This window comes from Schistocerca cancellata, chromosome 12 (assembly GCF_023864275.1).
Source record: "Schistocerca cancellata isolate TAMUIC-IGC-003103 chromosome 12, iqSchCanc2.1, whole genome shotgun sequence".
NCBI classification, from domain to species: Eukaryota; Metazoa; Arthropoda; class Insecta; order Orthoptera; family Acrididae; genus Schistocerca; species Schistocerca cancellata.
Window position 1 is genome coordinate 121135169 of NC_064637.1, and position 17946 is coordinate 121153114.

Here is a 17946-nt window from a genome sequence, read left to right on the forward strand (position 1 = left end):
AAATGCGTGGCGGTCCCAGTATTTAAGAGGCAAAGGTTGAACTGAGACAGTGATGTTTCGAAATCTCTGCGTTGGCCAGTAAGCACAGTGGCACCACACAAGGGGTTATGGGTGTTCAAATCTCCCAAAAGTATGAAACGTTTAGGGAGTTGATCAATCAGTGCAGCTAATACATACAGGGATACTGCACTATCTGGAGGAAGATATACATTGCAGACAGTTATTTCCTGTGTCATTCTTTTTCTGACTGCCACAGCTTCAAGAGGGGTTTGAAGTGCCACAGGTTCACTACAGACTGAGTTTAGAACATAAACACAAACCCCACCTGACACTTGATTATAGTCACTACGGTTCCTGTAATATACCTTATACCGCAGAGGGTAGGGGTCCATATTGCTGGGAACCAGGCTTCTTGGAGGGCAATGCAGATAGCAGGCATAAAGCCTATCAGATGCCATAGCTCAGCCAGGTGGTGGAAAAAAAACGCCACAATTCCACTGGAGGACGACTTCATCGTGAGACTGGGAAGGCATGGAACATTCAATGAGGTAGTTTACTTATTGCCTAAGCAGTCTATATTCATTGAGTCTGAGGGTCTGGCGAGATCTAGATCCTCAGCGGACGCCAAAATCTCCACTCCATCCTCAGACGCAGAGCTTTTAGGAAGCGGTGGTGTGTCACCACAATTTCCTTGGTCTTAGAGGTTTTCTTTTTGGATTTCTCTTGCTGCTCCTTGGGTTACCCTGACGGAGGACTTCACTGGCTCAGCCTCTGGGATGAGCATGAAGACCTATGACCAGCTGCTTTTGGATTCTTCAGCCACTGGCAGTTGTCATCTTTCCCATTAGCTGAAACCTGGGATGGGAGCATCCCAAGGGACCCCTTCCTAGCGAAAGAAGACTTACGCTTCTCTGGCTTAGCAATTGGGATGGATGTCCCCGATGGTTGGGGAAAGGGGGGGGGGGGTTGTTGCTCCCAAAGTAGGTGGTGCAGTAGTCTTCCGGCTCTGAGAGGTAACTGGGGTTGGCAGAGCTGATGGTGCCAGAACTGTTTTAGCGGCAGTGTAAGACGATGTCATACACACAGGATGCAGGTGTTCAAATTTTCTCTTAGCCTCGCTGTAGGTCAGTCGGTCCAGGGTCTTGAACTCCACGATTTTCCTTGCTTTCTGGAGAATCTTGCAGTCTGGCGAGCAAGGCGAATGGTGCTCTCTGCAGTTGACACAGATGGGAGGAGGGGCACATGGACGTGATGGGCGTCCGCAATCTCGGCATGTGACACTGGAAGTACAGTGGGAATACATGTGGCCGAACTTCCAGCACTTAAAGCACCGCATCAGGGGAGGTTTTTTTTTTTTTTTTTTTTGGTTGGGTTTAAGGGCACTCAACTGCTGAGGTCATTAGCGCCCAGTCACTGTTGTTTGAGCACATGGAATCTGGGAAAACTCAAGGGGATGGAGGGGACACCAGAAGGACCCGACAAAGATGCAGACAAAATAAGTAAAAAGATTAAATGTCCTTGGACAAGCCAGTTAAAGTTATAAAACGCAGAATACGAGCAGCTGCTCGAGCGTCATCAGCTAAAACATCCGGTAAAGTAGATGGCAGGGACAGGACAACACGAAATTGACTAAAACGGGGACACGACAATAAAACATGGCGCACTGTTAATGCCTGACCACAAGGGCACTGCGGGGCTGGGTCACCGGAGAGCAGGTAGCGGTGGCTAAACCGGCAATGCCCAATCCGCAACCTGGTCAGAAGGACCTCCTCGCGCCGAGATGGTCGGGAGGATGTTGTCCAAGCAGTTGGTAGCGGTTTTACTGCCCGGAGCTTGTTTCCTTGGAGGGATGACCAAGCATCCCACCACAACGACACAAGCCTCTTACAGACATCCCCACGAATGTCGGATGACGGGACACAATGGGAGGCTGGCCGAGGCAGGAGGACTGCAGCCCTGGCTGCAGCATCCGCAGCCTCATTCCCAGGCACTCCCACATGTCCGGGAACCCACAGAAAGCTGACAGAACCACCGTTATCAGCCAAAGAATGGAGGGACTGCTGTATCCGTTGTATCAAGGGATGGACCGGATAGGGAGCTCCAAGGCTCTGAAGAGCACTGAGTGAGTCAGAGCAGAGTACATATGATGAATGGTGGTGGCGGCGGGCATACTGAACGGCCTGATGGAGAGCAAAAAGCTCGGCCGTAAAGCTGGAACATTGGTCGAGGAGCCTGTAATTAAATGTGGCGGCCCCGACGACAAAGGCACAGCCGACACCATCGTCAGTTTTGGAGCCATCGGTGTAAATAAAGGTGTGACCGGCAAGTCGAGCACGAAGTTCGGCAAACCGTGAGCAATACATTGCAGCCGGAGTACCATCCTTCGGGAGTGAGCTGAGGTCGAGATAAATATGAACCGGAGCCTGGAGCCAAGGTGGTGTCGGGCTCTCACCCTCTCTGAAGGTGGTAGGGAGGGCAAAATCCAATTGTCGAAGCAGGCGACGGAAGCGGACTCCGGGGGGCAGCAGGGCAGACACATACAACCCGTACTGACGGTCGAGAGAATCGGCGAAGAAGGACTTGTAAGAGGGGTGGTCGGGCATAGACGACAGCCGGCAGGCATACCGACACAGCAGTACGTCGCGCCGGTAGGTCAACGGTAACTCGGCAGCTTCAGCATAAAGACTCTCGACAGGACTAGTGTAGAAGGCTCCGGTCGCAAGACGTAACCCCCGATGGTGGATGGAGTTGAGCCGGCGTAAGAGGGACGGCCGAGCGGACGAGTAGACGAAGCTCCCATAATCCAGCTTCGATCGGACTATGGACCAATACAAGCGAAGCAGGACAGTGCGATCCGCTCCCCAAGATGAACCGCTAAGAACTCTGAGGACATTAAGGGAACGTGTACAACGGGCCGCCAAATAAGAGACGTGTGGAGACCAACACAGTTTCCTGTCCAACGTGAGCCCTAGAAACTTAGTTGTGTCCACGAATCGGAGAACAACGGGACCGAGATGTAAGGATGGCGGAAGGAACGCTTTATATCGCCAAAAGTTGATACAAACCGTCTTTTCTTCAGAGAACCGGAAGCCATTTGCCACGCTCCATGAGTAGAGGCTGTCTAGACAACGCTGAAGGCAGCGCTCCAGGAGGCATGTTCTCTGGGCACTGCAGTAGATCGCGAAGTCATCGACAAAGAGAGAGCCTGAGACATTAGGTGGAATGCAATCCATAATGGGATTGATCGCGATGGCAAAAAGGGCTACGCTCAAGACGGAGCCCTGAGGCACTCCGTTCTCCTGGAGGAAGACGTCGGACAATACGGAGCCCACACGTACCCTAAACTTTCGATCCGTTAAAAAGGAATCAATAAAAAGGGGCAGGCGACCGCGTAGGCCCCACCTGTGCATAGTGCGGAGGATACCTCCTCTTCAACAGGTGTCATAAGCCTTCTCCAAGTCGAAGAACACGGCTACCGTTTGGCGCCTTCGCAAAAAGTTGTTCATGATGAATGTCGACAAGGTCACGAGGTGGTCAACAGCGGAGCGGCGGCGACGAAAGCCACATTGGACATTAGTAAGGAGCCGTCGAGATTCAAGAATCCAGACTAACCGAGCATTAACCATGCGCTCCATCACCTTACAGACACAGCTTGTAAGAGAAATGGGGCGGTAACTAGAAGGAAGGTGTCTATCCTTCCCGGGTTTGGGTATAGGAACAACAACGGCGTCACGCCAACGCATGGGGACTTGACCTTCGGTCCAGACGCGATTGTAGGTACGTAGAAGGAAGCTTTTGCCCGCCGGAGAAAGGTGTGCCAGCATCTGAATGTGAATGGCATCCGGCCCCGGAGCAGAGGACCGGGACAGTGCAAGCGCACGTTCGAGTTCCCGCATAGTAAAGGGGGCATTATAGGTTTCCAGATTCAGCGAGTGGAAGGAAGGTCGCCGATCCTCTTCTGCCTCTTTCCTGGGAAGGAAGGCAGGATGGTAATGGGCGGAGCTTGAAACCTCCTCGAAAAAGCGGCCAAAGGTGTTGGCGACAGCCACCGGATCAACAAGGACCGCATTACCTGAGGTCAGGCCAGGTACCGAGGAGTGGGCCTTAATACCCGACAGCCGGCGCAGGCTACCCCAAACGACGGAAGATGGAGTAAAACTGTTAAAGGAGCCGGTGAAAGAGGCCCAACAAGCTTTTTTGCTGTCTTTGATGACTCTACGGCATTGCGCTCGGAGTCGTTTGTATTCAATACAATTCGCCAACGTAGGATGGCGGCGAAAGGTGCGTAAAGCACGTCGTCGAGCACGGATAGCGTCCCTACAAGCCTCGTTCCACCAGGGGACGGAAACGCGACGTGAAGAAGTAGTACGAGGAATGGAACGTTCGGCAGCATGGATGATAACAGCCGTGAGGTATTCGACCTGACTGTCACAACTGGGAAAATCGTGGTCCGGAAAGGTCGCCAGGGATGAGTAAAGTCCCCAGTCAGCTTTCAGTATGTTCCAGCTCGAAGGACGTGGGGATGGGGTGTGGTGCAGGAGACGAACGACACAGGGGAAGTGGTCGCTCGAATAGGTGTCAGAAAGGACATACCACTCGAACCGACGGGCAAGAGTGGTAGAACATATTGAGAGGTCCAAGTGGGAGAAGGTATGAGTGGAGTCCGAGAGGAAAGTCGGGGCGCCGGTATTGAGGCAGACAAGATTGAGATGGTTGAAGACATCTGCCAAGAGTGAGCCTCTTGGACAGGATGCAGGAGAGCCCCAAAGGGGATGATGGGCATTGAAGTCGCCAAACAATAAAAACGGCGGGGGAAGCTGAACGATCAGGTGCATCATGTCAGCCCGACTAACGGCAGACGACGGTGGAGTGTAGATGGTACAAACTGAAAAAGTAAAAGCAGAAAGAGTAATGCGGACAGCTATTGCTTGGAGTGGGGTGGTCAATGGGATGGGATGGTAATAGACGTCGTCCCGAATGAGCAACATGACCCCACCATGAGCTGGGACACCGTCCACAGGGGTAAGGTCATACCGCTCCGAGGTATAGTGGGTAAAGGCAATACGGTCAGTCGGGCGCAACTTGGTTTCCTGGAGTCCAAGGACGAGCGGACAGTGCAGGCGGAGGAGCAGTTGTAATTCCTCCCGATGAGATCGAATACCTCTTATGTTCCAATGAAACAACGCCATCGCTAGTCAAAAAGTTGTGGGAACGAGACGGGGGAAGAGCTGGTCACCTCGACGGCCGCGGAGGGCCAGGTTGCGAGGGAACAACGCTACAACCGACGGGAGGCGGATCCGGTTCCATCGACTGGTCGCCAGCTGCGGCCGCTGTCCCTGGTTGTGTAGGAGGGGCAGCATCATTTGCCGACGAAAGGCCAGCTGAGCGCCTGGCAGCAGAGCGTCCCGGCGAAACTGAGGACGGCCGGGAGCGGCGACTCACGGATGGAGCGTCAGTCAAAACGCGCCGGGGTGGAGAGGGGGATAAAGATTTCTTCTTGGAGGCCTTCTTGGAAGGCCGAGGAGGCACAGGGATGGTGGGCTGGACCCGAAGAAGGTCCTCACGCGCGGGGTCCGTTTTGGAACGCCGGACCTCGGAAGCCGGGGTCCGGAACGTGTCCCCGATGGACGCCTGAGAAGAGGATCGCTTCTCAGGTGGCGTGTGGGGAGAAGGAGGAGGAAGGATGGCCCCTGGGGCAGAGGGGGTGGGGGCCACGGGGGAGGAGGATTTGGAAGGGAGGGATTTGGGAGGCGGAGGCAGAGCCCCCTGATGGGCGGAGGAGGCGGAGGGGGGACAGGAGAGGGGTGAGGATACCGCGGAAGGAGTGGACACAACTGAGGCAAATGAAGTGGTCAATGGCACGGGATGGAGGCGGTCGTACTTCTTCCTGGCCTCAGAATAAGACAGCCGATCCAAAGTTTTGATTTCTTTTATCTTCTTCTCCTTCTGATATGCGGGGCAGTCTGAGGATCTAGGCGAGTGGACGCCAGGACAATTAACGCACCGAGGTGGTGGGGTGCATGTATGTTCCTCACGAAGAGGACGGCCACAATCGCCAGAGGGGCTCAGCCTCACACCGTGACGACATGTGCCCAAAGCGCAAACACCTAAAACAGCGCATAGGAGGCGGAACGTAGGGTCGCACGTCACACCGGTAGCACATTACCTTTACCTTCTCTGGGAGAACGTCCCCCTCGAAGGCGAGGATAAAGGCCCCAGTGTCGATGCGACGGTCTTTGGGGCCGCGCTGGACTTGCCGGACGAAATGCACGCCTCGGCGCTCCAGGTTGGCCCTGAGCTCCTCATCAGATTGTAGCAGGAGGTCACGATGAAAAATAACCCCCTGCGTCCTATTGAGTGCCAGATGTGGGACAATGGAGACTGGGATGTCCCCTAGGCGGTCGCACGCCTGGAGCACCGCCGACTGTGTGGCGGACGTGGTCTTGATAAGTACGGACCCTGAACGCATCTTGCTGAGAGCCTCGATTTCCCCGAAGATGTCCTCAATGTGCTGAACAAAGAACATGGGCTTGGAGGTGGCGAATGTCCCCCCATCGGTGCGAGAACAGACCAAATAGCGGGGGAAGTACTTCGCTCCAAGCCGGCGGGCCTGTCCCTCCTCCCATGGAGTGGCCAAGGGGGAAGGGGCAGGAGAACCAGAACCAGAAACGGTACTTTTTCTTTTGAAAGACTCGGCCGCAGAGCGACCCGATACGTGGTGACGTTTCATCTGCGAAACGTCCGCCCCGATACCACCCACTCCGACCAGGGGCTCTCCCCACGGGCGCCACCCAGCCGCAGCAAGGGCCACCTGGCAGGATGACCATTGCCGGGAGTCCTGATGCCCCAAGGAGACGGGCATCTACTCCTTGGCCGACGTGGGGAGGGTGCAGCTCAGGTATCGGCAGTACGATCCCTGTGTTGTCAGGGGGCTACAACCTAGAGGGTACATGACGACCCCACCACAACGGGCTGGCTACCGTGCTGGATTTCTGGTGCCATGGAAAGTCCATCATGATCGCTGGTGCAGATGGAGACGCACTATGGGCGTAACTGGGACAACCCAAAAGGCGTTTAGGCCCAATTTGAGCAATAGTGGGTATGGTTACAACGCCGGTGCAATGCTGAGTGCCAAGGTCTGAGTGCACTTAGGACCAGTGGTACACCACGTAAGGTGTCCTTCCCCAAAAGGCTCGTACTTCTGTAGAAATTTAGAAAAATGGAGGTCAAACCCCAAGGGGGACCATCACATGGAAGGCCGAAACAGTTGAAACTCCTTTTAGTCGCCTCGTACGACAGGCAGGAATACCTCGGGCCTATTCTTACCCCGGACCCGCAGGGGGGGTCTCAGGGGAGGGATATAGGGCTATACATCACAGTGGTAGACTATCACCTTGACCTTCTCGGGCAATGTATCACCCTCGAAGTCCAAGATGAAGGCACCAGTGGCAACCTGATTATCCCTCGGACCCCGGTGGACACTCCTGATCAAATGTACACCTCACCGCTCTAAATTGGCACACAGTTGATCGTTGGACTCCAAAAGGAGGTCCCTGTGAAATATGATACCCTGGTCCATATTTCAGCTCTTATGGGGTGTGAGGGTTACAGAAACATTCTCCAGCTTGTCACAAGTGAGTAACGCCTGTGACTGGGTAGAGGATGCTCTTTTGATCAAGATTGACTCAGATCTCATTTTGGAAAAGCCCTCCACCTCCTCAAACTTATCCTCTAAATGCTCAACAAAAAACTGAGGCTTCATCGTCATGAAAGACTCCCCATCAGTTCTCGAACATACAAGGTACTGGGGAAAATAAGATCTGCTGCCATCCTTAGCCTGGCATTCCTCCCAGGGTGTGGCCAGGGAGGGAAATGATTTGGGGTCATACTTATGTGCATCGAATTGAGCTCATTAATGCTTATAGGCTACTGGTGTTTCACCACCAGCAAGAGATAATAGACTATGCTTCATCGCGTGTCATCTGCCCTAATGCCACCCACTCTGACCAGGGACCCTCACCACGGATGCCACGCAGCTGCAGCATAGGTCACCTGGCAGGATGGCCATTGCCGGGAGTCCCGATGCCTCAGGGGGATGGGCATCTCCCCCTTAGCATAAATGGGGAGTTAACGGTGTAGGCATCAGTAGAGTGATCCCTATGGGGGGGGCTACAACCAACAGGGCACATGGCAGCCCCAGCACAACAGACTGGCTACCATGGTGGATATCATGTGCGAACAAGTACATAGTCATCGTCACCGCAGAATGTGACACTGCATAGTGCATGCTGGAAAACTCACCCTGGAAGGTGTCCTCACCCAAGAGATGGAGAATGAGCGGGATGAAATGCGACGACGAGAAACTGGGCTAAAGATCTGAATGCACGATGGGCACAATGCACCATGTAAGGCTCCCTTCCCCAATTGGCTCACTCTTCAGGAAAATTTTGAAGACTGGAGGTCAAACTTTACAGGGGACCATCACATAAAGGCCGAATTTTGTGAAATTCCTTTTAGTCACCTCTTACGACAGGCAGGAATACCTCGGGCCTATTGCTACCCCCGGACCCACAGGGGGATCCAACGAGTGGAGATGGAAATCCCAACAGAGGTACGTGAGATGTATTCCAACTGGCAATCCTCCCAGAGTGCGGGTGTCAGGATGGAGACATCCCTCATTTGTGAAGCGTATTGAGTACACGGGATGGTCAGCGAATTGTCGAATGGTGATTGCATAAGAAGCCAGGCGAAGGCTCCATAGTATTTGTAGAGGGGAAATCCGCACTTCTTGAGAAGACTGTCAATGTGACTAGTGCAATAGGCACCAACAGCCAGACACATTCTATAATGATGAACAGGGCAAATAGTTGCAGAGTGGAAGGAGCCGCCGAGCCATACCATACAACAATAATCTGATCTTGACAAAACCAGAGCACGGTAAAGATGGAGAAGAGTAGCAAAGTCTGCAGCCCAAGACGTGTGGGCCAATGGGCAGAGAGCATTGAGATTCCGCATCCAGGTAGTCTTCAAGTGGTGAATATGGGACAGCCATGACAGCTTTATATAAAAAATAAGGCCCAAGAAATGGGACTGGGCTACAACATGAAGGCTCTGGCTGCCTAAATGGAGCTCTGGATCAGGGTGTACTGTGGGTTGGTTGGTTGGCTGGTTTAAAAGGGGGGGAGGGGGGGGAGGACCAAACTGCGAGGTCATCGGTTCCTTGTTCTCAGTAACACTATTACCCAAGGAAAAGAAGAAAACAAAGAAGACATGTGGCACAATAACAAAAGAAAGGAAGAACCAGAAGAACGACAGAAGGAAAACAAACACTACAATGGACAGAACATGACAAGAAAACCAAAGAGAGATGCAAGAAACAGGGAGAAGAGACTAAAAACAAGAAAGCAGATTACCATGACTGGCTGACCATGAGAATAAAAAAGGAGAAGCCAGCCACTCTGCAACACATTAAAACCTCCCTCCTGAAAGCCCTAGGGTGAAGGACACAGAGGGACAAAGGGCATACGCTAAAACTCAGATCAAATGATAAAACCCACCCTCACAAATAAAACGCAAAACTACAGCTGCTGTTGAGGCATTGTCACCCAACACCGAAGGCAGGGTGCTGGGAAAGTTAAAAGTCCGCTGCAGAGCGGCCAAAAGTGAGCAGTCCAGCAATAGGTGGACTAGTATCATTTGGGAGAAACAGTGACAGTGAGGTGAGTCCTTCCACAGGAGGAGGTAAGCATGTGTGAGCCACACATGGCCAATGTGGAGCCGACGAAGGACAACCGATTCCACACATTCGCAGTGTCATAATGACATGCAGTTTGTTGTGCATACTGTTATGCCATTACATCTCCCAAAGTCAATAAACCTTGCAGCTTAAGACAGAACGCAGATCAGTTTCAGAGATGCCCATCTCCAGGAGTGGTTTCCACGTAGCCTGTGTGGCCAGCATGTCAGCAAGTTCGTTGCCTCCGATTCCAACGTGTCCTGGGGTCCACACAAACACCACTGAGCAAATGGACTGTTCCAGGGCAGAGATGGACTTCTGGGTGTTTGCTACCAAAGGATGGAGAGGATAGCACTGGTTGATAGCTTGTAAGCAGCTCAGTGAGTCAGAACAGAGAAACAACTCACCAGAAAAGGAACGGATGTACTGAAGTGCACGAGATATGGCCTCAAGCCCTGCAATGAATACACTGCAGCCAGCAGGCAAGGAATGCTGTTCAATATGACCTTTGTGAACATAGGCAAAGCCAACATGACCACCAGCCATCTAGCCGACGGTGTAAACAACTTCAGAGCCCCGGAACATGTCAAGAATCGAGAGGAAATGACAGCAGAGAGCGGCGGGCTTAACGGAGTCCTTAGGGCCACGCAAAAGGTCTACACGAAGCTTTGGCCGAGGTGTACACCGTGGAGATGTACGCGAATGGACCTGGAGTATAGGTGGTTGATGTATTTCCAGTTGGTGATGGTAATATCCTTTGCAACTCCACTGTATTACCGTGTGGCGAGAGTCCAGGCCCAATGGGAGGTCACAGCACCAGGTCAGTGGTCATCACTGTCGAGCATGGGGTGAGATCTATAAATAAGAAATCAGACTCAGGTTAGGAAGAGGGTGCTGATGGGGGAGGGGTACTGTCCTATGTGACTATGGTTTCTTCTTCTTCTTCTTCTTCTTCCCCTCCTCTCTTCCTCTTTTGGAGGTTGAGGAGGGCAGAGCACAGATGGAGAGCAGGCTTCTGCAAGATCTAGAACTGTAAGAGAGAAGAGGGTGACCTTGAGGTGCACAGATGGTGCCTCCTTCGGCTGAGTTGTGGTAGCAGGCCTGTGGCCTGAGAGATGCCAGGTCGTGGGGTCCAGTGGGGGAGGGGGGGGACGAGTCCCATCATCACTGGGCATCAAAGAAATGGGGCACTTCTTCGACCACGGAGGGGAGCAGCACCTGGAGGGGAGGAGGAGATGAGAGGTGCACAGGGCTGGGATAAGGAATAGGTAGCAGGGAAAAGGAACTGACATTGGCTAGAGTCAGTCACATGTTTGGTGAGCCTCATCATAAGACAGACAATCGACGGACTTGTACTCTTGGATCTTCTTTTCTTTCTTGTGAACTGGGCAATCTGGTGAGTGCGGAAGAGGCAGTCATGACAGTTTAGACACACAGGCAGTGGAACACTTCAGCTTCCCTCACGGAGTGGGTGGCCAAAGTCACCACATACAGGGTGCACCGCACAGCGGGAAGACATATGCCCAAAACGCAAGCAGCACAGCACCTCGCGGGTGGCAGGATTTACAGCTTCGTGGCACATCGGTAACGCATAACCTTGACCTCCTATGGGAGGGTACCCTCTCGAAAGCCAGAATAAAGGCGCCAGTATCGTTGCAGTTGTCTTTAAGAACCTTCTCCACATTTCGAACAAAATGAATGCTGTGTCGCTCTGTGTTAGCCCAGAGTTTCTCATTAATATTAAAGTTGATGTCCCAATGAAAAATCACTCCCTGGACCATATTCAGAGACTGGTGAGGAGTAACAGACACCGGAACATAGCCAAGGCGATCACAAGCAAAAAGGACTGCAGATTGGGCGGCAGACGAAGCTTTGATCAACAGGAAGCCTGACCACATCTCACTGTGAGACTCCACTCCACGAAACTCGTGCTAGACATTCTCCACAAAAAAACAATGCCTTTGTGGCAATGAATGTGTCCCCATCCATCCCAGTACAGACCAGGTAGCAGGTAAAGTGTTTCACCCCAAGACGGTGAACCTGGCCCTCCTCACAGGGTGTAGCCAGCATTCAATGCTCCGCTATCATTCTAAGAGATGGCAGTTTGAGAACGGTCAGATTTTTGCAGCTCGATACACTTCATGTGCCAAGCATCCGCCCTGATACCACCCACTTTGATCAGAGGCTCTCTCCGTGGGCGCCGCACAGCCACAGCAACGGTTGTCTGGCAGGGCTGGCATAGCCAGGAGTTCCGATGCTTCAGGATGATAGGCAACAACTCCCTGGCATACATGGGGAGGGAACAGCTCAGGTATCAGTAGTGCGATCACTGTGTTGTCAGGGAGCTCAGCCAGATGGGTACGTAACAGCCCCACTACAAAGACTTGCTACTTGTGCTGGAGACCTAGCAGGGCAGAGGGGGGTACAGCATGGAAGGAACAAAATCGAAGGAATACAGGCAATCATGTGGATGACACAAATAAAAACATCGAGAGAGAGAGAAAGGAGGAGGGCAGCGAGGAAGGAGCCAGGATGGGGAGGGAGGGGCACAGTGAAGGAAATGCAGCCTGAGAAGGATGAACGGGCTGCAACAGCTCGGAGCCCGTGGGCACTACGCACAAACTCTCAAAAGAACCGCGAACTCCCGGGTAGAGGGAGCTTGAGAGATATTTAGAAAATTTAGTCTGTCTGCAAAAGAATCTGCATACAAATCACTTGAAAATCCTACCTTAGAATACTGCCCGCGTGTATGGGACCTGTATCAAATAGGAATAACAGGGAACTTCTAACACATAGAAGGAAGAGCAGGTTTGTTCGAGCCAGACGACACATCACAGATATGCTGAAAAACTTTATCTCCTAAAGACAGATTCCAATTATTCCGCAAAAGCCTACTTACAAAGTTTCGAGCACTAGTATTAAGTGAGGTATCTAAAGATATTCTTGCTCCCCCCTACATATCACTCCCATAGTGACCATTAAGATGACAGACTAATTAAGGCACAGAGTGAGGCATTTAAGGCACACAGTGAGGCATTTAAGCAGTCATGCTTCCCATGCTCCATACGCAACAAATGGGAAAAACCCTAGCTTTGCCATGCACTTTTGTGGTTTTCAGGGTATTTATGCAGATGTAGATCACATATTTCTTTCCCTTCACAGAAGTCAAACTATAGGAAAAAATAGTTCAATATTCTGTTATAAACTTTCTTAAACAAATATTTAGAACATGACTGAAAAGGAAATAATTCTATCAATTGAACTTATAGTTTGAAGGAGGGAACAAGAACCAAACTTTTTTTGACATATAGATGCACGCTGTGAGCTATAAAAATAGAATGAAAGGCACTAATATGCTGGCTTAGTCGGGCTTGGAAATATTTCTTAGTCTGAAAGAAGGGAATTTAACCAGGCTTCATGTTTGTCCTGGAGTTCATGTCTGCTGTTCAGTTGCTTAAAACCTCATGTTTACAGTGCATCCGAGTATTATTTTGTGCTTAATGCCTGACTTCTAAGTTTAGATATTCTTCATTAAAGATTAGTGAATAACGTAGGTCTGCGGCAAAAATTGTTTCAAATTTATTAAGTGATTTTTATAGTGTTTTCAATGCTGATTTCGGGAAAAATAGTGAAAAAATTCCATCACGTACAGTTATTTCACCAACTGTTTGTCTAGTTTTAGCTTTTTTCGATATTTCAGCACTCTAGTGATTTTGAATCTTGGTTTTTAGGATCTCCATAAACAGTGCATGTTCTGAGGCATCAAGGGATCACCAATTTAGTATTGGAGGGCAGCGTGGAGGGTAAAAATCGTAGGGGGAGACCAAGAGATGAATACACTAAGCAGATTCAGAAGGATGTACGTTGCAGTAGGTACTGGGAGATGAAGAAGCTTGCACAGGATAGAGTAGCATGGAGAGCTGCATCAAACCAGTCTCAGGACTGAAGACCACAACAACAACAACATAAACTGTTATTTAGCTGTTTTTATACTAGATAGCCTATATGTAAAATAAAGAGTAATTAGGAGAAACCAGCAGTATTTTCATGTCAGTGCCTGTCTGTCGCGCTCCCCCTTCCGCTGTAATCACCAACCAGTGAGCTTCTGCTATTGTCCTTCAGTTCGCAGTACCTCTTCACTCTGTGCTGATCATGTGTTGTTGTTACAAGTGCTTTGAAGTAGTGAATGTTTTCTTGTGTTGTGAAGCTGTTTTATGAACAATGGACAATGGCTACCAGAGGATGTATAAACTCAACAGATTGCTTCTGCTACATATGTGGTAACTATACCGTTAAAAAGCAACAAAGAAACATTTCCGATTTTTTAAAAAAAGCATATTTCACCTATTTTGGTACAAAGTTAGGCAATCAAGATAAGCCTTGGGCCCCACACAAAGTTTGTTCAGTGTGTGTTCAAGAACTGAGGCAATGGTTTCAACGTAAAAAGCAGTCCTTACGTTTTGGAATACCAATGGTTTGGAGGGAGCACAAAAATCATAGTGACGACTGCTATTTTTGTTCTTGCAACGTACGAGGTTTCAATCTGAGAAACAAAAAGGATATTTCTTACCCTAACATTCAATCAGCCATTTGCTCTGTTCCTCATTGACCTGAAGTACCAATACCCTCTCCTCCAGATTCTTTGGATGATATAAATGATCACGAGCCATTGGCTCAGCAAGGTGATAGTGAAGAACACAGAGATTGCTGTGATCCTGGCACAATTCCATTCTCACAATCTGAACTGAACGACTTAGTTGGAGACCTAGGCCTTTCTAAAGAATCAGCAGAGGTTTTAGTATCTAGATCGAAAGATAAACATGTGTTGGCTCCGGTTACATTGATTTCTTGGTATCGATCAAGGGAAAAGGAGTTTGTATCTTTCTTCTCTCAAAAGATGACCTGGTATTTTGCAGTGATGTTCCTGGACTTATGGCATGTTTAAAAATAGAATATGCTCCTCACATCTTGATTACTTCCCTGCAAACCTTGGCGATGTAAGTGAAGAGCAAGGCAAAAGATTCCACCAAGACATCAAAGAAATGGAAAGAAGATATCAAGGAAGATGGAACGTCAACACGATAGTGGACTACTGCTGGATGATAAAAAGGGATGATCCTCAACGAGTCCACAGCCAGAAAAGCAATAAAAGAAGCTTTGACGGAAAGAGAAAGTGTTTTTATAAGGACTTATGAGCTTAAAGAGAAATGGAAGTATACTGAAAAATTAGTTTAGAACATGATTTATAAATAAAATAAAATTTTATAACGTTGGAACAAATGCGATAAATTGTTTATATTTTGTTGTTATACACAAAAATACTCCCTTTTTTTGTGAGAAAACCTGACTTGATAGGAAAAAAAAAAAAAAAAAAAAAAACAGATTGCATTTTTGAAATCAGTGCTGAAAAGCACATAAAAGTCAGTTATCACATTTCAAACAACTTTCAAAAAATATTTTTTTGCAGACCTGTGTAATAGTTATTCATACAGTAACTATTCTGGATGGTTTAAAAGCATGTTTGTTTGACAACGACAAAGTCCCTAGAAATGTCCTCATTTTTGATTACCAAGTACAGACAGTTAAAATATTTTTTATCAAAAAGTTATTTAACCGCATCCGAGTTCATTTATAATGTGGTAAAGAACACTTGCTGCAAAATAACAAGAATGCACCACATTCCAGTGGTTTACAATGGAAACATTCCAGTACAAGACATGGAAGATAGTTATACACATTCCATATGAGTAAAGACCATTTCATGAGGAGATGTTGACGAGACTAACAACAGCTACTGCAGAGGATGATAAACATGAAAGACAGTAATGATTTTCAGAATAAATTTCATAGCTAATGCTTTCAAAACCTGTGAGTAGTATAGACATTTCATGTGTGTGTTCTATTGTGAATGTTTTGTGCAAATATAGCTATTTCTGACAATGTAATAAGAAGTTGTAGTGCCTAATTCACAATCTGTACAAAATAGAGACAAAATCCTCGGTTTTTAATATTGTGACACGTCTGTCAAGATCAACTGATCTTTCTGAGGTACTGAGATAGAAAGTTAATGTAAAGAATATCATATTTATGTTTGCTAAAATTTAAAAAAAAAAAAAAAAAAAAAAAAAAAAAAAAAAAAAAAGAACTGGAAGAACTTTTTTGTATGTCCACACAAAATGAGGTCTTGGATTCGCTCCCTTCTTCAAACTATCAATTCAATTAAGGTTAGCTGCTTAACTCCATTTTTATAAATTGATATTACTACTATACGAGGAAACTAAGATGACACTCGGCATGGCGGCTGATGGGAGCAACCAGATAGATATTTCCCCATTTACAGTTGTTCCCATCAGCCACCATAACCAGTATCATCTTAAGTTTGGGTGTACAATACTGCATACCTCAGCCTACTCCCTGACTCATTACATAAGTAAAGTACGGTGGCCACAACCAAGTCAGTAAACATTTTCCATAATTTGACTGAAATACTATCAGAGCCAGGCAGCAATTATTTTTGTGAGCTCTCTGACAAATGAGTCAGAAAAATTGATACCTACAAGTGAAGTATGTGAAGCATATCTAACTGAAAGTAAATCTAATGGATCTACTTTTGATGGTCCATTTTTTGTCCCCGTGTTTCTTGTTACTTTCAAGAACAAGAAGCATCAAGTTAAATGATCAACAATTTTAACTTACACAACATTTCACAGTGTCTATTAGGTACTTTAATATCATTTTCTTCCCAGGATACAGTAATTTGTTCCCCTATAATTGTGTCTGACCACCTCATAAAGGCAAACTGGATTCTGTTATTTAAGAATATTTTTTGGAAATAAATTTCCGATCTACTGTGCACAATGGATAAACACTCATCCATTATTTGTACAGACAGTCCTCTCCAATTAATGTATCAAAGTCAGAAATTCTGATTGTGTGGGATAGTACTTTTCCCTTCATAATTAAACCTATCAAAGTCAAATTCTGATTGCGTGGAATAGTACTTTTCCCTTCATAATTCAACCTGACTGGTGGGCATGCTTTATTGCTGCCATTTGACCACGAAGCTCAGTGCAACAATTTACTCTGAGGTTCATCTGTTTCATGAAAGACAGTTGGATTTAGAAATAAATTATCAGTTACTGTTGGTCGTTTCCTTAGAAGGGTGCTCTGGGGAACAAATCAAAGCTATAACTCCAGGTGTCCTCTACCAGCACTATCAGTATGAAATCTATGTTGAAATCACCACCAACAAAGACTTTCCTATTATTTCTATGAAGTGTTGTTAGCCTGCCTAACTGCCAGATGAAACTTTTGTTGGCGACCTGTAGACTTCGAGAAAAACTATATTGTATTTTTCCTGACCTAATACTGCTAAGTCTGTTCAATGAAGTCCGTTGCTTGGCACCTTATAATACTTTCTGTGAGTACAGCACCCCTCCCCCTTTTCCCTTACATTGTAATGTACAAGTAATTGTATACTAGTTTGTATACTTCTACTACAGGGTTCCCCAAACTCTGTAAAGTGAAAAGTGTTCCACGAGTAACTACTAATAGCATCGCCTTTTTCTCTACATTTTGACGATGTCGTAACTAATTAATTTTATAATGATTTCTGGGTTTATAAGTGAAGATTTAAAATTGAAGTACTCATGGAATGAAACAAGTTTTTAATCTCTCTCTCTCTCTCTCTCTCTCTCTCTCTCTCTCTATGTTATTAACCTTGAAAATAAACAAGGTATTCCGCAGAAGTCCAAGGTTCGTCATAGTGTTCCTCAGAGGAAAATTTTGGGAACCCCTGCTCTATAAGATAGATGTATACTGGGTGTTGTATGTATCATTCATAACAGTGACTTGAATAGGCTAAGTAACATTATCACAAATATAACGAAACATAAAAATGAAATGAAAAAGTGAAAATATGAAAAGTAAAATTACATTATATAATCAAATGATTTTATTATTTACCTAAATTTCCACCTGCTGCCATTTCAAATGAATCGCTTGAACACCTGTAACAGACAAGAAAACACGCGTTATAGTTAACGTTATTGTCTGGGATAAAGATGACCTGGCAATGATATTAATTATGTGCGACAACCTGCACGAGGAACCGAAATCTTGTATTACATAACAACCTATTTACATGACTTAATTGGCATCCTATACAGCAGGCAGTACTATACTTAATATGTAAAGTCTCACTGCTTAAA

The 17946-nt window shown here is 47.6% G+C and overlaps 1 protein-coding gene across 7 annotated transcripts in view; it reads right to left on the reverse strand.

The window, feature by feature from the left end:
• LOC126109561 (bifunctional purine biosynthesis protein ATIC) overlaps positions 1-17946 on the reverse strand; it is a 116551-nt gene that overhangs the window by 97715 nt on the left and 890 nt on the right. For 5 of the 7 annotated variants that reach the window (XM_049914575.1, XM_049914579.1, XM_049914581.1 and 2 more), the window contains exon 2: positions 17702-17745. In XM_049914575.1, coding sequence (XP_049770532.1) covers positions 17702-17745 — 44 coding nt within the window. Of the gene's footprint in view, positions 1-17701; positions 17746-17834; positions 17945-17946 lie in introns of those variants that run through there. The other 2 variants (XM_049914580.1, XM_049914576.1) reach the window with 2 other exon arrangements.